Here is a 22,197-nt window from a genome sequence, read left to right on the forward strand (position 1 = left end):
ACAAAATGGTATAAAACTACTTAAATTTTAAACTAGTGTAAGTAGATCCTCGTTATATAGTAACAATCCAAACATTATATTTCATGCTCCATATGTAAATTTGACATAAATTAAAATTTTCTAATATTTTATTCTATGTAAAAATATATTTAACAGGTAAATATATGTTAATATAGACAATATTTAAATCGATATGATAGAGATATCATATCGACATAACAAGTATAAACATATTGAAGAAATGTTAAGTTGGATTATTAAAATTAATGGTATAAAAAATTATGAGGTGGGTTAAGTTTTAAGTGGATACCTCCCGAATATAATACATGTACCTACAGCACTAATTTTGAAATCTAAAGTTAATTGACTTTTTTTTTCTTTTATAAATAGTTACTTGAAATTCGCTGTTGATTCTGTTAGCATCCTCGAAGAGGAACAATCTATGGAGCAGCAAAGAAAAGAAGCAACTGAGCGTTTGCTTTCCAGTCAAGGACACGACAACCTTTTTTACAGTGAAGAAAATGTCGGTGTCGGGGATGGAGGATTGGTGGCTGTTTCCAATTTTACCAGCATTCTTGGTCTTAGCATCCTTACGGCTGCTTGCATTACCTTTGGTTTTGGCTGTGCCGTACGTGCCTTTTCGTTGAACTGTTCTTTTAACAGTTTTAAAATTGATGGAACTTACTAATTTCTTGGATTGCATGGCAGATAGGATATTCATCGCCTACTCAATCTTCAATCATGGAAGACTTGGGACTTTCTGTGGCTGAGGTTAAACAACCCATCCACTATTTATGTTCCGATTTTTAAGAGGTTTCAATTTGACAGTCAGTTCTCTGTTTCTGCAGTTCTCACTGTTTGGTTCAATTCTGAGTATTGGATCACTAATAGGTGCTGCAATAAGTGGGAAGATAACAGATTTGTTTGGTCGGAAACTGGTAAGCTTTCTCAAGAATTATTGAATATTAATTTGCTAAAATCTTACAAACTCATTCCGATGCCTTGAACCAGACCATGTGGATTTTGAATTTGTTCTACATCGGTGGATGGCTTGCCATAGCATTTACAAGGGTTTCAGCTCTTCTGCTTTTTCTTTTATAAGCTTTTATTTACGACATGCTCGAGTTATGTACCAAGTTGGAAATAAACTTGCATTGTTTTTTTCCATCACAATGCTAACTAGGATGTTGGTATTGAAAAAATGTGAAAGAAAAATATTTTGGAAGCACACTATAATATGTAGTATTGTTCAGATTATCTAGCTAAAAAATTAACAGAAAATGTATCCTGCTAATATTCAGCCACATAACTTGCTCCTAAAATTATGTTACAAAATTAAAAATCCCTAAAAACTTGGTCTATAGTCTTATTATTCACCAAGTCTAAGGCACATTCTCAATATTCCTCCTTGTCTTAGTAATTGCAAAAGCCTAATTTATTTTTTAAAACATTAAATCTAACTTTCGGAAGAGTCTTGGTTAACCTATTTGCAATTTGATTTCAGTCTTGCATAAAACCGACTTGATTTTACCAATCTTCTATTCTTCTTTCAAATTATATTCATCAATCCTATTGTACCAAGCCCTAGGAGCTTGTTTAAGACTCTATAAGGCCTTATTTAGCATGTAGACTTTCTCCTCTTGACTCTTAACTTGGAATCCCTCGGACTACTCTTCACTCATTGCTTCAATCCATTTGTCATCCTTTTCAGCTTTTTTAAATTGAGCAGACTCAAATACAACAACAGTACACCTTTCATAAATTTCAAATAAAGATCTTGTGTCACAAACCAGAACATCATGTCATCAAAGTGCTAAAGAGTCTCTTGCAATTGCTTCGTTGTTGGCTTCTCCTTCATTAGATTTAGGGTAAAGCTTTTTGCTTTCATTTTAACTTTGAATACATCTTTGCCTTTTGATTATTTGATCAAGCACCAGTTGTTTTCAAATATGACCTTGAAACTTTTTTCAATCAATTGCCCAACACTAACAAGATTTTGGTCAATGTTAGGCACATATAGAAAATCAATTATGTGTTTCAAACTTGTTAAACTTTCAATAGTCACTGTTTCCTTTTTCCTTAACTGGAATAAACTCACCATTTTCAACTTTTTTTTTGGAAATGATCGTTTTATCCAGTTCTTTGAAAATTGTTGGGTTATTGTTCATGTGATTTGTGCAGCCTCTATCAATTAACTAGGAATCACTAGAGAAACATGTCGCCATAAAAAGGAACTCATCTTCTTGTTACTCAATAAATGCTTTTGCCTCTTCATGTTGTTGAGACTTACAAACCCACTCTACATGCCTAATACTGCCACATTTTCTGTATTTGATATTAGGCCTCCACCAACACTTTTTTGGCAAGTGATTTGTCTTCTTACAGTATGGACACTGGAGAAACATGTTGCCACAAAAAGGAACTCATCTTCTTGTTGCTCAATAGATGCTTTTACCTCTTTATGTTGTTGAGACTTAGACCCACTCTATGTGCCCAATACTACCACATTTTCTGCACTTAATATCAGGCATCCACCGACACTTTTGGCAAGTGATTTATCTTCTTACAGTATGGACATGGTGGATATATCTTATTGTTGTTATTATTGCTGGTCTTATCTTTAATTTTCTTATTTTTGCCTCTCGAATTTTTAAATTTGCTTGAAAAACACTCTCTATTGATGCTTCTCGTCTCATGTTTCTCCTTTTTTCTAGAGCATTCACTAATTCTATCAAGGATATACTTGAAAAATCCTTTGGTTCTTCTAACGAAGAAATTTTAGACTTATATTTTTCAGACAAAGTAACAATGTTTTTTTGCACTATTTGATCATCAGAAAAATCATTACCTAACAATCTTACCTTATTTACTATGCCCTCCAACTTGTTAGAATAGTCTTTAATGGTTTCTATCTCCTTCATTTTTAGCATTTCAAACTCTATGATCAAATTGAGCATCTGCATACTTTTTGTTCTTTCATTGCCTTGGTATTCTGACAGAACATTATAATCTTCCTACTGCTTCCCAAAGATCCATCGCATGAAGATAGACTGTCATTCTAACAACCCAAGTTTAATAATTATGACCATCAAAAATTGGTGGAACAATATGAGAAAACATTGTGTCAACTTCCATGTCTAAAGCTTATGTGTTTCTTTTAACTCACAGATCCAGCTTAGATACCAATTTTTAGTATTTTAGAAAAACATATGAAACACGAAAAATATAAAAGAAAAATATATTAGAGGAATTGAAGCTTATACAGATGGAGATTGGGCAGGCTCAATAACAGATAGAAGATCTACATCAGGATACTGTACATTTGTTTGTTTTATAAGACTTGATACTGAAAAAAACAGAAAAATCAGTACCTGATTGGGCAAAAGAGGAAGAAGGATTATTGGATGAGTTAGGAATAGAAGAATTCATCCGAAATTGTGGTGATTGAAAAAACTTGTATAGATGCTCTAATTGTTCCTTAGTGGATGGAGATCCTTTCAGAGAACTTTAGCCTCATAATTTCCATTAGTTGTTTGGAAAGCTCTGTTATCCCCTGATTGTGAACCACGACCATTGCCACTCTTTTTCCTTCCATTTGTCGGTTTCCCATGAAGCTTCCCATACGTTTCTCGAGTGTGCCAATATTTTTTACAGTGATTGCACCAAGGTTTTTTCTTATCTCCAGTGAAAGCTATTTTAACCATGATGTTACTAGAGATTTTAACCTAGCTCTGATACCATGAAAGTTTTCAAGAGAGCTTTTAATAAAACTGTTCTCTTTTATTAACTAAAGAATTGAACTTAAATAGAGAAAAGAGTCCTAATCCTAATTGGGAAAATAGTTCCTTATTCTAATAAACTACTAAAATATAAAAGAAAATAGTTCCTTCTTTTAATAAACTACTAAAAGATAAAATAAAAATATTCATAGAATATGAATAAGATTTATCTATCTAAATAAGATTTATCTATCTAAATAAATTTAAAATATATACATATTTCAACAGAAACACACTATAATTTGTTGTATTGTTCAGATTATATGGCTAAAATCCCTAAATACTTGGTCTACAAACCTATTATTCAGCAAATCTAAGTCACATTCTCAATATAGGATTCTGGCTGTAAGACAATGATGGATCCATTAGAGGATTTTCAGGATTGGTTGCTGTCATGATCAATTTGCAATTGCTTGCTTTCATTTCATAATACCATGCTTTCATTTGTTTTCAAAAGGCCCCTTGGTTGCTTAATCTTGGAAGAATATCACTAGGATTCACAAATGGAATTTCCGGTTACTTGGTAACTCATCTGACATCTTCTTTGATACATTTTTTTATCCATTTGTTTTTAAATGTTGAATTACAATGGATAGCCGTTTCGATCTCAAACAGGCGCCCATCTACATTGCAGAAATAACAACAAAGCATGTCAGGGGAAGGTTTACAACCATATTGCAGGTCATTAATCAAACATTGCCTGTAATACACTTATTGCCTCATGGTTCTTATACTACTAGTTCTGCAGGTGATGGTTGGCTCGGGCGCATCGTTCATGTATGTTGTTGGTTCCTTTGTCCATTGGCGCACATTAGCTCTGTTAGGTAACTAAAACTTTGAATTGCATTGGAAATTGGTTAGGCAATCAGATAGTTTTCTAACAGTTATTGAATGATTTTACATACAGCTACGATTCCCGGTCTGCTTCAACTCCTACTCATCTTCTTCATACCAGAATCTCCTCGATGGCTGGTGAATCCAATTCGAGTTTCTCTTAAATTTTACAGCTACTGTTCAGTGTCTATCTTAAAAATTCGTGTTGAAAGAAAACAGAAAAACTCATTACTAACCTGCAAGATATTGTCCGTTCAGCTACAAAATGGCTTTGAGTTTCTACAAATATATCATAGCAGATCATCATAAGTTTTCTATTTCGGTTCAAATCTCCTCTGTTATTTATAGCTACCGAGAATATTCTGTGCAGGCAAATGTTGGTCGTGAGAAAGAGCTTGAAGCCGCTTTGTTGTGCCTTAGGGGAGATAAAGCTGATATTTCTGATGAAGCAACTGAAATAAAAGTAACCTTTGTTTTTTTCTTAGGAAAAAAGTAAAAACTTTTATAATGGTTCAATTTCTGCTTCTCTGAGCTTTTTTTTTTTTCTTTTTACAGAATCATGTGGAGTCTCTTAAAAGTTTCTCAAGGGGAGGAATTGTAGTAGACATATTTCAAAAGAAGTATGTTCGGCCATTGCTTGTATGACACGTAACTTGGTTGAAATTGATCAATTTCTCTATATTTGCTATATAATCCATTGATGTATCTCTTCTTTTCCTTATAGACTGTTGTTGGAATGATGGTCCTAACAAATTTGGGAGGAATAAATGCATTTGTATACTATTCTGGTGCTATTTTTGTCTCAGCTGGTAATAGTACTGATCTTAACAATCTCCTAGAACTTCAAAAGAAAAATTATGAAAATTTCAACTATATAAAGTTCTATTTTATGACAATTGAAAGGTATATCGAGCATGGTAGGACTCATCACACTAGCTGCTACTCAGGTTTGTTTCACTGTCATTTTGGGAAGCTAAATTCTCTATTGATCGGATTAATGTCTCAGTAAGTAAAGAACTGTTTTGCAGACAGTAGTTGGCATTTTGAGTTCAACCATAATTGATAAATTAGGAAGGCGACCACTCCTACTGGTTAGCCAAGGATAAACCTTTTGTAATTATCTGCCAAGTAAAATGCATTGTTACTGAACAATGATTTAACTGTGTCCATCAGGTTTCATCAGCTGGATTATGCTTTAGTAGCTTCCTCACAGGAGTAACATTCTTCTTAAAGGTACTAATGTGATGACCAGGATTCGGATATCTCCCCCTCGTCACTTCACGTGGCAAGAATTGTTTCATCACCCTCGCGTATGCTTACATCAAAGGTATTATCCCATAAGATAGTTCTATTGCCCTCACAAGTACCAATGACCTCTCCCTCATTTTGAATCAATGTAAGCGTAAGCGATGGGATATCGTGACGTGCAATGATGCAGGAGAAACATTCGAAGCCCAGTCATTATAACTAAAAAGTGCCTTTATTTGCCCCTCATTGATCTTATTACTGCATTTCACTATGTCCTAACATATCAGATACAATGATCAATATTGAGCAGGATTTTAATTGGTGGGATCAAGGGAGTCCTATTTTGGCGTTCATTGGCTTATTGGTAAGTCATCCATTTTTCTCTTCCATTCTGTTTTTCTCCCCTTTTTCTTTAGCAATTCTAAATATTGGATTATGCTTTCAGATGTATATGGGCTCGTATGCACTTAGCGCAGGACTACCAGGGCTGCTAGTATCAGAGGTCTGCAAACTGTTTTCACCTATGTTGCTCCAACTCTTCATGTTTCTCCAAGTAACTATATCCAACCATATCGGGACATGTGCTTGAAGATATAATCTTCCAAAAACCCTCCAAAAAATTTTAAAAAACTTGTTAAAAAGTTGGATATACCTCCGTCGGATAAATATCTGCATCCGACACTCACACTTCACTCTAAGTAACACAGGTGTTCGCCTTTGTTTATTTATTCGGTCATCCATTTTTGCATCATATTGATTATTGAACTATATTTGCTTGTATCATAGTTATTCCCAATAAATATAAAAGGTTCAGCAGGAAGCATCTGTAATTTTATGGGCAATTCCACTGGTTGGGTTGTTGGATACTACTTTAACTTCCTAACTGAATGGAGCTCAGCAGGTGATTCATGCCTTACTCATTTTTGCCATAATATTTCTCAAGCTTTTAGACCTTACAAATGACTGCATTTCTTTTGGCATTGTTTCAGGGATATTCTTTACATTTTCTGCATTTTGCTGTGCAAATTTCATCCTAATAGCGACGATGGTACCTGAGACTAAGGGACGAACACTGGAGGAAATCCAAGCATCAATTACTCCCTCTTCAGACTGAAACAGCAGCGGCTTTTCCAAAAGTTATTTCATCATCAGCAATTTGCTTTAAATCTTGATCTGTTGCTGTTGAATATGCCAAACTCTTTAGCGACGTTGTTGCTCTTTTACTACAACATACCATCGATACGAATAGGTAACGATGGGACCTGACAAGGCTAAAACCCAGCAACACTAGTGTATCTGTCCCTATCATTAGGCAATATCTGGATCCTGTTAGCTCACTTATTAAGCATGAAATTTAAGAAGGATTGCTTGACTAACAAGGGAGCCACTTGCTTTTGTGGTTGACCAATTAGAACATTGGTTGACGTTGTTAAAATGGGGTTGTTGGTATGTGGGTGGTGTGACTAGCATATATATGAAAAATATTTAGCCTGGTAAAAGCGGTGTCTTCTTAGGTTCACATGTGAATTTCCCCAAGTTATTTATACATTTTTAAAATTTTAATGATTTAGAACTCAAAAAGAGAAAAAAAAAAAATCATAGTTAAATAGTTTAATTTTGTAACATTTTGAAACAAATAAAAAAAAATCACTTAATAACTATGAATTTAAAAATAATTATTTATGTATAATTTAAATTATATTTTTAATTATTAAATTTTAATTTGTTACAAAATAATTATTGACATTGTTATTTTTATGACTAATCATTGAACATGTGATGTGTGACGCAAATCTAATGTTTCCATTTACTGTGAACGAGTAATTCAGGCGAATGTCATGTAAGTCGAAAGAAATTCTAAACAAAAACAAAACCTTTCTTTCATGAACCTTAAACAGTTGTCCATGCAATTCCACAGCTACCAAATGTCCATAGAGCCAAGGCTCGAGCTTTCAAGGCTTCAATGTCCAAATCTGTTTGCATAAATGAGAGCCAAAGCAGTTCGACGATGCCTTATAGTAGAATCACCTCGAGCCGACCATATTTGGGTCCCTTAGCTGGAACTTTGACTCTTACAAGAAGAGGGGACTTGGAGATTCCATATCTGAGTCTTAGGAAACTTAAGATACAGCACCAACAAAGGTATTCCCAACTCTGCCATGCCCATTTATTTGGTTACTTGAGAACCAAACTAGAACCCAGTCTTGAATGCAGGATAGCGATTTAATGACCATTTTGTAATAAATTAAAGTTTAATAACTAAAAAATAATTTAAATTATACATAAATGATTATAATAAATTTGAATTTAACAAAAATTAATGATGTTAACCATTTGACTTGCATTTTTTAAGTTTAAAAAAATTAAAAAAATGTGTTTGGTTTAAGAGAAGATTCTCTGTTTTCATGTTCAAAAACAAGTTTCATTTCTTATTTTTCAAAAGCGAAAAATATGTTTGATAAATGGAAATAAAAATTTGTTTTCAATAATGAAAATCGTGAAAAATGCAGTTGGTGCTTATTTTAAAAATAAAAATGAAAAAATAATTAAATTAAATTATACTTTATTTAAAATTATAAAATATAATTAAATAAAAAATTTAAAGTTATAAAAATAAAAGTTGTTTTAAAAGAATTTGAATTTAGATAATTTTAATGCATAAAATGAAGCTTAAAATAATTCCTAGTTTTCAACATTTTCCATTTTCCCAAAACATTTTTTATTCTCTAATTTCTACATATTTTTGTTTTTGTTTTTAAAGATCATTTTCAAAATTGTTAGGCGAACATGTTTTTTTCATTATTTTTAAAATAAAAGTTACGTTGTTCCCTGAAATTAAACGCATTTCTTAAAGTAAAAAGTATAAAAAGTACAGAATATAGAACATATTTTAAGCTTAATAAAATATAATTTAGTTTTTAAAATAATACAAATAATAACACGTGGTCTTAAATGCAATAAAGTGCATGTCCCCATCGTTTAATCTACCTCACATTGAATCAAAAAAATATCTACATATTAACGTGCCCACTTTTTTTGCCAATAATTTAATTTATATGTTTCCACGTTTTAAAGCAACCTTTAAAAATATATTTTTAATATATATAAAAGTTTTTTTAAAAATTGACCCAATTTTTTATTAATTACGAAAATGACTCATTTTCAAAATTATGTATGTAAATGACCCGTTTGCTATGGTGAAGCTCGGTGTCGTCGTTGCCTTTGGTGACACCATCCCTAATAATTCCACAATCATTGGTCGGTTTTTTTAAAAAAAATTCCTCAAGTGCCATTGCTGACATTGGCAGCACCAGTATATCTACAGGTACGTATTAAATGAGGTGTTCATTATGGTGGACACAAGTTGATGGCAATGTAAGTGTGGTAGCGATTCTAGTTAGCCAATCGAATATTATATCACTACAAGCACCCTTGAGTTACAGGATTTGTGATAGACCCAATTCAAGCAAAGTTAAATATTACAGGTGAAAAGTATGGAATTTTTTGGTCATTTTCATAATTAAATAATTTATTGTGGACTCAAATCAAGCAAAGTTGAATATTATGAGATTCTTGATGGACCTAATTCAAGTAGAAGATGATGAAACTAGAGGAAGAAAAAGATAAAAAAGAAAAGGGTGAATTTTAGACCATGTAGAAAAAATTGAGACGGAGATGAAAGATATGAAATTTCATTCCTACTTTTTTAATAAAGAATGCTCAAATTTTAAGTATGATTTGGTTTCATTATTGATTTGTTTAAGAAATCTTTAGATTTGTATGATACAAAATTATTTTACTTTGAGTTGATGTATGATTTGTTTAAGTTAGTAATTTTTAAATTTTCAAGTATTTTTCATTTATTTGATTTGAATTATGAAAATTAATAGTTATTTGAATAATTTATTATCTAAATATTTTCTATTTAAATTATTTATGGTTATATAATAATGACATTTTGGAAGCCAAGAATGTTCTATTATTTAAATATTTTCTATTTAAATTATTTAAATAAAAATATGATAAAGAAGTTAGATATATCCATAACAAAGTCACAATAATTAAAATAAAATTAAAATACATAACTTCTGAGAAAAAAAAGAAGGAGAGAAATAAAATTGAAAAAAAAAATTTCGTAATTAAGAAAAAAATTGGTCACTTTAAAAAAAAAAGGGAAAAAAAGGCTGACACGTGTGTCCCAACGCGCTACCGTCAGGTGTTGCCTGTTTGATACAGGCGTCAACCTATTTTTATTTTTCTTTCCTTCCTTCCTTCCCTCTATTTTTTTTTCTTTATTTCTTTTCTCCCTTTTCTTCCTCTCTCTCACTGTTCCCACCTAAAAATTGTCCACCAAAATTTTTCTTGGTCCCCCACTAGAATTGTAATTCGAAGTTGAATTTTTTTTTGAATTTTTTTTATAAACATCAGAAAATCAGAATTTGTTTGTGTTGGTTTTTTGATTTTAAGGTCTGTTAATTTAGTTTTAATTGATTTAATTTAATCAATGTTTTTAATTTGATTTGTTTTATTATTGAATTTCATTTATGTTTCATATGATGATTTTATTTATTTATATTCTTGTATATATAGTTAATTTGACTTATATTTTTGCATGATTTATTGCGATTATTTTATTTAGTTGTTGGGAAAAATATTATAAACTTATTTTAAAATATAGAACTCCATTGATGGTTGGTCATTGTGTTTTTTCAATTACTAAGAAAAATAGTATAAAACTTATTTACAGACTTTATTAAACAAAATTTCGCTATAGTGTAATGGTAAGATATGGAAGTACAAATCTCAAGTTTAAAAGTTAAGCAACTTCAATTATTATCTTGAAATGGGAAAATTAAGTAGTTGCAATGAAAAGAAAATAAGTGGGAATAATTTGTCATAAAAGCAAGAAAATATTGCCATTGTTTAAAAATTAATTTGCACTTCATTGATTGTTTAAAAATTACGTAGATATACAATCTGCTCTCCTTGCACATTTTTGTCTACTGTGTCTAGTAGGGTTTTGTTTCTTTTAGAGTTTCAGTTTGTTTTTGTGGTTTTTTTTACTAAGATTTGGGTGGAGCCGTTTAGATTAATCACTTGATTTCTTTAAACTTGAGGACTTTTGGCTGGATGATATAGGGGAACGAAAAGAGGTTTTGCTGCGCTATCATTGGACGATGAGGAAGAGAAGGTTGTTCAAGTGCAGAGAGAGCCAGATCCAGTTTCTACGGAAGAGGATTTTTGTTTGGTCAAGTGTTTTTTAACAACAAGTGTTATCCACTTTCCAGCTATGAGAAGCACAATGGCTAATCTCTGGCATCTAGTTAAAAGGGTCCAAATTTCAAATTTGAGTGAGAAAAGATTTTTGTTTAGATTTTTTCATAGAATGGATCTTGAAAGGGTGCTGAAATGATCTCCATAGACTTTTAACAGTCATTTATAGTTGGTTCATTTTTTGGAGGAGGGGGAGGATCCGTTGAAGGTGCCTCTAATCTTTACAAATTTTTAGGTCCAAATTCATTATGTGCCTCAAGGATATTTCTCTGAGGCGATGGCGAGACAAATGGTGAACTTTATTCGAAAGTTATTAGAACATGATGGTGCAAATCTAGGTAAAGGAGTGTGAAATTACCTTCGAATAATGATTCAATTGGACGTGAGATGCCTTTGGAGAAGGAAGAAAAAGGGTTTAGTTTCATATTGGGTTTGTCTGTATGTCAGTTTTAAATATGAACGGTTAACTTTGTTCTATTTCTTTTGTGGCTGACAAGGTCATGGCGATTCTTTTTGTCAAGTGAAGATGGATCTAAGGTTTGAAGTAGCTGAGATAAGATGGGACCTTTCATTAAGAGCTCAACCTAGAAGATCTCTCGCGATGAATAGTGTATGGTTGAGGGGAGAGGGGGTAGAGACAAAATAGAGGTATAGTTACGAAGGGGCTAAATTGGATAGAAGTAAAAGGGAGGAAGAGATTGGAGACGGGTTGGGAGGCCGAATTGACCCTATATTGGGGATGAATTCAGAAGGAGACCTTAATCGAAATTTGGATATGGATAGGGTTCAATCAAATTTACAAGGCCGAGTGAACATGGACCAATATTTGGTGATGTGTGTGATAGAGTGTGGTTATGGGAAAAAGAGTAGAATGGAGAGTGATAAATCTATAGAAGGGGAAGAGATGGGATTCTTGGTCGTGAGGAATAGGAGAATGGTGGAAAAAAGTCACTTTATATCGACAGTTTCCAAGGGGCAAGCTAATTGGTCACAATAAAAATCCTTAGCTGGAATATCCGTGGGCTATTAGGAGGTTTCAGTATGTGCTAAAGCTTTACAATCCCCAGGTGGTCTTCATTATGGAGACTAAACGAAGCAAGATATGAATGGAAAATGTTAGGAGGAAGTGTGGTTTTCTAAATGGAATCGATATTGAAGTGGATAGTTCGAGAGGAGGTTTATGCTTGGCATGGAAGGATAATACAAATATTTGTTTAAAAAGTTTTTTATCTTATCACATTGATGTCGTATTGAAGGAAAATGCTGATGAAAAGGAATGTAGGTTTACGGGATTTTATGGCTCCCCTTATGTTCAAAATAGAGGAGCTACTTGGGGCACATTGAGAAACCTGAATCAACTTTAAGGTTTACCTTGGATGGTTTGTGTAGATTTTAACGAGATTCTTTATTCTTTTGAGAAGGTGGGTGGCGCACCAAGAGAAAAAATGAGGATGGAGGAGTTTAGGGATGTTTTGGAGGAGTGTCAATTGATGGATATTGGTTTCTTAGGTACTAGGTTTACATGGGAAAGAGGGAATAGCTAATATTCGTGAAAGGCTTGATAGAGGAGTGGCATATATGGAATGGATGAATATGTTTCCATCAGTAGTATTTCACCATTTTTCGCATTCTTTTCTAACCATTGTCCCATCCTACTTGATACAGATATAGAATCGAAGATCATGTCCAGAAGGGTATTTAGATTTGAGGCGTGGTGGGTGAAGGAAGAAAGCTGTGTGGATGAGATCAGACGGTTATGGCAACTAGGTAGAGGTGATATTTTAGAAAAACTAAAACTTTTACAGAGTGGGCTCATAAGATGGGTAGCTGAAATTAGACGAAAGTGGGAAGTGTGAAAGACGAAACTGACAGAAAAAATAGAGTTTCTCTTAGATCAAGATAAAATTGATGAAAGTATGGCTGAATTGATTGATACTAGAGTACATCTTAATTTGGAGATTAATAAAGATGAAATGTATTAAAAGCAAAGGGCTAAGGTAAACTGGTTGAAATTAGAAGACAAAAATACGAATTTCTTTCTTAATTATGCCTCACAGAGAATGAGAAGGAATATCATTCACAGTTTAAGATACGATGACGAAAGAGAAACTTGCGATGATGAGGAGTTGGAGGAAATTGTAAAGAGTTATTTCCAAAATATTTTTCATCAAATGGCTATGGGGATACTGAGCATATCCTTACTGAGATTGAAAGATGTATTTTTAAGGAAGAAAATTTGATGTTGATAAAGAATTATACGAATGAGGAGGTTGTGGTGGCTCTCAATAAGATGGGTCCTACAAAGGCATCGAGAGATGATGGTTTTTCGACTTTATTCTTTCAACAATTTTGGCATATTGTAGGGACGAGGTTACAAATTATTGCTTGGGGATTTTAAACAAAGGTAAGCTTGTGGACCGTTTTAATTTTACTAATATTGTACTTATACATAAAGTCTCTAATCCAGTGAACTTAGAAAATTTTAAAGCCATTAGTTTATGCAATGTCCTATATAAAATAGTAGCAAAAAATAACGAATCAATCCAAAAGCATCATAGGCAATTGCATTGATGGTACCTAAAGTATTTTTATGATGGATAGATTAATTTTGGATAATGTGCCCCTTGCATATGAGATTCTTCATACCTTTAGACAAAAAAGAGTTGGGAAGAAAGGTTTTATGAAACTTAAGTTAGACATGAGCAAAGTGCATGGTAGGGTGGAGTGGAATTTCCTAAAAGTTTTGATGTTAAAAATGGGATTTCATACTTTGTGGGTGGAAAATATAATGAAGTGTGTCACTATAGTCTCATATTTAGTAATAATTAATGGGAGAAATTGTCAGACTTTTAAACTGGCGAGAGGAATTAGACAAAGGGACACTCTTATTCTCTTATTATTTCTTATTTGTAGTGAGGGACTTTCAAAGCTTATAAAGATGACTTTGAGGGAAGGGTCAATTAAAGGAGATAAGACAAGTAGATGGGGTCTATTAGTTTCTCATTTATTGTTTACAGATGACAGTATTTTGTTTGGAGAAGCTAGTGAGAGGGGCGCACAAGTTTTGAAATCAAACCTAAGGAAATACGAAAGATGCTCAGGGCAAAGCGTCAATTACGACAAATCAACGGTTTTTTTATAGTACCAACACTTTAAAAGAATTCAGGAGAGTTGTTTCCAATATTCTTGGGGTGAGAAATTCAAGTAATATGGAAAGATATCTTGGTTTACCGAATGTTGTAGGGAAAAATAAAAAAAAGATTCTTTTCAGCTTTTAAGGGATAGCATGAGGCAACGGATTGAAAATTGGAATGTTAGATTTCTTTCTCAGAAGGTAAGGAAGTGTTTATTAAAGTTGTTTTATAGGCTATACCTACTTACACTATATCCTATTTTTTACTTCCAAAATCTTTATGTGTGGAATTGGACAGCATAATGGCTCAATTTTAGTGGCAAAAAAGACAAGGGCGAAAAGGAATCTATAACGCCCTAAAAATGTAAATCTTGTAATTACACATATTGTGACACAAGTTGCATGTTTGCTTTAATGGCTAAAAGTGTTTTGGGTGTGTTTGAGATTATTAGAGAAGCCTGGGTTCTAGTCTTAGCTTTTCAAAATTTTTGGTTTTTCCCTTGAATGAATCTAGACAGTAGCATGTAGACCTTATAAATAATTGTAGTTGAAATGTGACACAAATGAGCTTGTGGTACTGTGGTAAGTGGCGTGTGGTAGTTGCTGGAGGTCTGAGGTTCAAGTCATGGCAATGTAAAAGAGTATTTATTTTACTACTCTTGCCGTGTAAGAAGCATATGTTGTTTGAAACTCTGTTGAGTGGAGTTTAACTTGGTCAGGGAGTGTTATGTGGAGGGAATCAAGGAGAGGATTATGGAGAGATTTTGGGAGGAAAAAGGGGAGTTTGAGGGTGTGTGGGTTTGTGCCGAATTTGCTAAGGGGAAACTCATGGTTTCGGCTTTGGAGGGGTGTGTTTTCGCTTCGGCAATTGAGAGCATTTTGGGGGTGTTTTTGGATTTGTTTTGTTCTTCTTGTCTTTCTATTTTCTCTGCTTTTTGTGCTACTTTGGGTCTCTTTTTGGTCAATAATTGTTAGCTGATTTCTTGTGCAACTTATTCTTTCTTTTTCTCTTTTTGGAATTGTAGCCGAAGTCACCTGAGTCCATTTGGGCAGTTTTGTGTTGGCTCTTTACTTTTCTGCTTCTTTTCAAGTGCCTTCTCTTGAAATGATTTCTTTTTCCCTCTGATTCTTGATATTATTTCTTCCTAGCATTTTATTTCTTATTTGGCCGAATATCTGCTTCCCACTCTTTTCCAATTCTGGCCGAATGCTATAGGCCTCACAGGTACCAAGCCGAATACTGCGTTCCTTAACTACTCTCTGACAACCGGCCAACTGTTCCATCATCCTTCCATATCTATCGTTTGATTTTGGAGTAAAGGGTTCTCAAGTGATTCAAGATCCTCCTTTCGGCATTCAATATAATATTTGGGGGTAAGTTGGCTTGTTTGGCCGAATGTTTCTATAGTTTTTAAGTGTTGGGGTTTTTAAGTCTTATTTTTGGTAAACAATCCTGTCTAATAAGTTTCATTGCTAAAGCAAATAATCGGTAAGGATGTGAGATTGATTCTTAATTAGCGATCTAAGGGCAATAAGCTATTTTCGTTCGTTCAAGGTGATTAGTGAGTGACTATTTGGGTTTTAGTATTAAGAATTCTAACTATTGGAAAACTGACAGTAAATCTTGAATAAATGTAGGCTTTGGCGTGGTGGGCTATTCACTCGATTTCGCAATTAGATGTGTACTCTCACCACCTATATTGTAAATTGGCAAAAGCCGAAAAGTTGAAAAATACAGCGATTAAGGCCACATGGGCGTGCAATCGCTCGCTTGGTGAAACGAGCCCACAAAACATGGGTGTTAGACTGTAGAGGCCGCCACGTGTATTCTCATGGGTTTGGGCCATTCTGGGCTACGATGGGCCCAAATGGACTATGTAGGCCCAATGGGCTTGTAGGCTCCACATGGATAAATGTCACAATATATGGTAATTACTGGACTGGGCTGTGTAGTTCGCATGGTCGTGGTAATTTTTAGGCTTGATGGGCCACACGGGCGTGTGGACCTACTTGGGCCGCATATTAGGCCTTGGGCCCATTTACACTGTTAGGGCCGTTAAGGTTGCATGAGTCGCTCAAGGAAATTGTAGACCTTCTAATGGGTCGATGAGAGAGGTACCCCAACGCAGGTAAAATGACCAAAATACCTCTATAGGGTAAAATGACTATTTTGCCCCTCGAGGGTAAATGACTGATTGTGCTATGATTTGACTGTTCTTTCTGAGCATCACTGTAACACCCCGAACCCGAGACCATCGCCGGTGTCAGACACGAGGGGTTAACAAGCCAAGTTCACATGTTTTGCCCACCAATTTGGCATTTCCAGTCAGGCTGGAAGACCTGCGTCACCGTCATTTAAAATCATATCTCGAGTTTCAAAACTCGAAACTGGTTTCAAATTTTCCTGAATTTAGACTCATATATCCATCATGGATTTATTTCTAGAATTTTTGGTCGGGCCAATTGGTATAGTTTATTAGTTAAAGTCACCCATGTTACAGGGATCGACTGCTCTGACCTTCTCGCGGTATAACTTGAATATCTCTCTGTACAGGGCTTTAATGCTGGTGAAGTTTGTTTCTAATGAAACTAGACTAAAAATGGAATCTGTACATATAAGGTATGTCTCCTAATTCTTTCTGGATAATTTATAGTGAATTTTTAAAGTTGCGACAGGGGACCCAGAAACCGTTCTGGCCCTGTTTCACAATAGCTTCAATATCTCTTAACATGTAACTCCTATGATCATTTCGCTTCTTCCATATGAAAATAGACTCATTAAGGTTCATTTACATAGCTTATTCACTATTTAATACCATTCCTACAATTTTGGTGATTTTCACATTCACGTCACTGCAGCTGGCAGCATCTGCTTTTAAGGTAGGTCTTATCTATTTTTTGTAGTCTCCATCAACCAACTAGTCTTGCCATACATAGGTTCACATATGATCATTTTAACCATACCAATGGCTGATCATGTGACCAACACTCCCATTTCCGATCCATAATCACATCATGACACCATATATATACATTCAAACCACAAATAGTCTAAGTTCATGCTTCCTTTTACGAGCCATTTTCGCATGGTCGTATACATATACATCGCCACATTTTTAAACCAACAAGGGTAGTCCTATACATGCCATTTCAAAGTTCAACCAAAATTTATACCAAAATAGAGGCGTGGATAGTGTGGATGACTTCGACTTTATTGATCCCGAATCCGTTTGCTATCGAAATAAATCTATAAAACAGAGAGCCAAAGCAACGGGTAAGCATTTTATGCTTAGTAAGTCTCAAGGAATATAATCAACTTTAATTAAATCAATACATTCACATAACCAAATGCATCATTTCATTAATGCACATTCACATAATCGTATTTACTTCACCATCCCAACACTTATGTTCATACACAAATAACGGCTTCATTAAGGCCGATAACTCGCTCCATCATAGGAGCAGATATTCATACGCTCTACTCCTAGCGCAGCAGCACACACCGCACTTACCTTGTCATTGGGAAATTTCACAAGTGCATTAGCTGAAATTTTCCAGCAAGCTTATAATTTTCAAATCACATACCTTCGAGTTTAACCGGACGTCGCTACTGCTCAATCGCCGGGACATAGCCCGTTATGGTAACCCGCACCAAGGCCTACGGGACTTAACCCGGATATCACGATTTGCACAAATGCCTTCTGTATTAGCCCGGATTTAACAACTTGCACGAATGCCTTCGGTCTTAGCCCGGATATAGCTACTAGCACAATTGCCTTCGGTCTTAACCGGATATAATTTTCATCATAATTGTCTTCTTGGCTTAGCCCGATATCATTCAATTTCTCATGCACACATACATCAATAATCATTGGACATACATACTTCATTTTCCTTACTAAGGCTCAAACACAATTATAATCATTAGCATATTCGCCGGGACTTAGCCCGGTGGAATTCAAATACTCATACACACATAATCAATAATCATACACATCCATATTTCATCTCACATAATTCAAGTAAGGTCACTTCTTGAGGACTTACCTCGGATGTTGTCGAACGGCTTTTACGGCTATTCGATCACTTTTTCCTTCCCCTTGTCCAATTGTGGACCTCTTAGCTCTTGAGCTAATTCAAACAAATTCAATTTATTAAAACCTCATTGTGCTAGCTTATGGCCGAATATGACAAGGAATTTAAATGGTCATATGGCCACTCTTTAGCTTGAATACACAATGGTCATGCACATTTTATACTACATCAAGCAATTCAATACAATTTATTTGAGCATCAAGGAAATGCTAAGGCCTTCAATAGGCTACCCAAGGCCGAATATTCATGTACATGTTGAGGCCAATTATGCACTTAATACCTCACAAAAACAGCATGCATTTTACTAGTTAATGCTTTGCATATTGTGGCTCAAAACTTATAATATAGCATCAAGCACTTATATGTGTGCTAGGCCGATTTGTGCTTGCAATTTCACAATTATTCTTCAACATCTTCTTCTTTAAACAAACTTATTCATCACTTCCTTCATAACCAAAACATCATGTGCAAACATATATATACATATATGAGCATGGCGAATTTCAAGGTGTCCATAGCCATCCAAAACACAAATTTTAACTAACATGCAAGAAGCATGAACCATGCTCATGAATGCATCATGGCGAATATGACAATATGCTCCTTTTCAACTTCAATCATGATAAAACAAAAGAAAGCTCAAAATCTTACTCAAGAGTAGACAATCCATCATTGCATGCATCATCATCAAGCTTCACACTTAGCATGCAATGGCTTTATCACCATAACAACTTTGGCCAAATACCATTTCCATGGCTTAACAAAGATTTGAGCCATGGCTAACATGCACATCAAGTTAGCAACCAAAACATGCATGAAACTCCTAACACAACCTCATACATACCTTAATCTTGATGCAAACTTAGCCAAATCTCCTTCTAGATCTCTTCCAAACCAAGCATGAAGCAAAAATCCTCCTTCTTCCTTAGTTTTGGCTCAAAGAAAGGATGAACAAAATTTTTTCTTTCCTTCTCTACAACTCACGGCAATGGGGGATTACCACACTCACACACATTTTTTTTTTTCATTTTTTATCACCCATACACCTTTGTTTATTATTTCACCCTAATGCACCAACAAAACATGTTTCATGACATGTTTAGCCCATCCTCCTTGTCATGGCCGCCACCACCTATAAAGGGGAATTTGACATGCAAGTCCATTATTTTGCATGCATGCTTTAATTAGTCATCACACATTTCCTATCATACTTTCAAAGTTCATTACTAAGCCTTTCTTGTGGAATTCACCCTTATAACACTAAATCAATCATCATAAAATGTCATACATGAGCACACACATATTATAGGCATCAAAATAAATTTTTAATTATTTTTATGCCTCGGTTTTGTGGTCCCGAGACCACCTTCCGACTAGGGTCAATTTTGGGCTGTCACAATGACATTCTGCATTTACGTATGATGTGAAGACCTGACATATTGCATAGGGTTGGGATATTGTTTATGGAGGAAGTATACTGCACTATTGGCTTTTAGCCTTTATACTGATTACTGGCAGCTTTGCTGCGATACCATTACAGGCAGCTTTGCTGCGATACTAATTAGTACAGCAACCGGTGCTAATTTTGGTGTGTTTGGTTGGGCGGGTCGATTTTGTCCCCACATGGTGTGATTGGTGGTACAGAGTGGTGTGTTTGGCTGGCTTGATGTAGGTTTCACTATTGCATTACTGCATTGATACTGTTACTGTAATGGGCTCAAGCCCAGACTGTTACTGCGTACTGTATTTTGACTGTTAGATAGGGGATTACACATTGAGTTTTTCATAAACTCACCCTTCTTTTTAACTGTGCAGGTAATCCTCAGCTTTAGAGAATTTGGTGCTGTGATGGACCCAGAGATGGCCACGTGACCGTAGTTATGCTATGCATGATTTTACTTTTATCTGAATTTTCATTTTGGGTTTTTTTAATTATGTTATAAGGCCTTTTATGGATTTAAAATTTAATTGGGCATTTGCTTGCTTACTTTAAACTGCTAATCTAGGGGAAGACAAGTTTTCAAAATATCGATTGTTTACAAAGACACACGATTTAACCTTCAAAATTTTGAAAAGCTTTTGCGTTTAAATCAATGTAATAAAATAATGGAAATCTAATATGACTAATGTTTTGACTAACTGACTGGATAATAACAAGGAATTTAATATACTAAAGTTTTTATCAAACCATAAAGAGATTTTAACTATTCAAACAAGTCTTTACCAGCAGAATTCATATTTTTGAAAAGCAGTGTAATGTGACACGTCAGATTCGGCCATAACGTCTGGGTCGGGTTTAGGGTGTTACAAGATCCATTGGTACAGTTGGGAACAACTTTGCGATCTTAAGGAGAATGGGGTAAAGGATTCTGTAGTTTATCCAAATTTAATGTTGCATTCTTAGTTAAACAAGGTTGGTGCATTCTTAATAATCCAGATTCAATATTAACGATAGTTCTAAAAACGAAATACTTTCCAAATACAAATTTTCTTAATTCTGTGTTAGGAAGGCTACCTTCGTTTACCTAGAAGAGTATATGGGTTGCTAAAGGATTGTTGATGAATGAGATTTGTTGGAGAGGGGGAACTGGTAAGAATATTTCAATTACTGGTTATGCGTGGCTCCCTGGTACTGAAAGTTACAAAGTAGAATCAATTAAGAACTCTAGTGATCTAAGTAAGGCGGCAGAGCTTATTGATGAACAAAAGATAGAATGGAAGTCTAGAGAAGAAGCAGACATAATTGTTCGAATTCCTTTAGCAATGGAACCTCATGAGGACTTCATGGTATGGAAGGGGGAGGCCTCGGGAGAATTCTCGGTAAGAAGTGCTTATAAACTATTTTAGGGCTTTATTCTTAATTATTTACAGACCGAGGCTAATTTATTTTACAAAAAATTATGGAATATTCACGTTCCAGGGAAATTAAAAATCCTAATTTGGAAAATTTCTTGAAATTTTATTCCCCATTTTGTTAATCTGCTTTCGATGGTAGTCTGCCCTAGATGTGGTGCAGCTGCTGAAAAGACTGACCGTATCTTCAGAGAATGCCCTGTGACACAAAAAGTTTGGATTAGCTTGAATCTGGATTGGGTGTTAACAGATTTGCTTTTGTCACACGGGGAATGGCTTATCTGGGTGTTCAAGAACAGTTCCAACATTCAATGTTGAGTATTTTGCTGCTCTTTATGGGTAATCTGGATGGCTAGAAACAAAAGATTACATGAGGGAAAAAAAGTACGGGTCCAGAAATTGCTGCATGGATAAACAAATATATTAAGGAATTGGAGGGGTGTGAAATATGGATTTTACCATGAGGCATGAATATGTGGGTTGGTGCCCAACAGATGGTTTTGCTGTCAAAACTAATTTCGACACCGCTTTTGATATCTCTTGGGGTGGTGGCTAGAAATGCTTGGGGGGAGGTACTCGTCTTCAAAATAAAGATCTATGGGGAGATGGCCTCTTCATTTACAGCAGAGGCCCTTGCATGCCTCCAAGAAATATTTATGGGAAAACAGATGGGATTCACATCAATTATCATCGAAAGAGACTCAGTATCAGTAATAAAAAAAGTAACTCAGAGAAGATTGATAAATCGGTGATTGAGGGTATAATACGAGACATTTAGCAAAAAACAATTCTTTTCACCAAATAACCTTTCAATATACAAACAGATCTGCAAATATTATGGCTCACAACTTAGCTAGAAATGCAATGAAAGAAGAATCAAGAACATACCTGATCGGAAGAATCCCTGAGCAAGACACATTGGAGGTGGATCAGCGGAGAAGAAGGGAACCTGATTAAGGGATGTTTGATAGGGGGTCT

At 34.7% G+C, this 22,197-nt stretch overlaps 1 protein-coding gene across 3 annotated transcripts; it reads left to right on the forward strand.

The window, feature by feature from the left end:
* Positions 1–291: 291 nt before the first annotated feature.
* Positions 292–7,360, forward strand: LOC108471710 (sugar transporter ERD6-like 15). 3 transcript variants are annotated; one of them, XM_053021765.1, is made up of 18 exons: positions 292–628; positions 709–771; positions 849–938; positions 1,012–1,071; positions 4,237–4,302; positions 4,395–4,460; positions 4,528–4,603; positions 4,687–4,751; positions 4,984–5,076; positions 5,169–5,252; positions 5,338–5,422; positions 5,517–5,560; positions 5,642–5,704; positions 5,787–5,846; positions 6,172–6,225; positions 6,307–6,363; positions 6,648–6,762; positions 6,851–7,360. In XM_053021765.1, exons 1-18 carry the CDS (start codon positions 443–445, stop codon positions 6,973–6,975), a joined length of 1,452 nt encoding a protein of 483 aa, XP_052877725.1. In that variant the 5' UTR covers positions 292–442; the 3' UTR covers positions 6,976–7,360. The 3 variants fall into 3 exon arrangements, with proteins under 3 accessions (XP_052877725.1, XP_052877726.1, XP_052877727.1); XM_053021766.1 differs by lacking the exon at positions 1,012–1,071; XM_053021767.1 differs by lacking the exons at positions 292–628; positions 709–771; positions 1,012–1,071 and having other exon boundaries at positions 783–938.
* Positions 7,361–22,197: the final 14,837 nt, after the last annotated feature.

Source organism: Gossypium arboreum, chromosome 11 (genome assembly GCF_025698485.1).
Source record: "Gossypium arboreum isolate Shixiya-1 chromosome 11, ASM2569848v2, whole genome shotgun sequence".
Lineage (NCBI taxonomy): Eukaryota > Viridiplantae > Streptophyta > Magnoliopsida > Malvales > Malvaceae > Gossypium > Gossypium arboreum.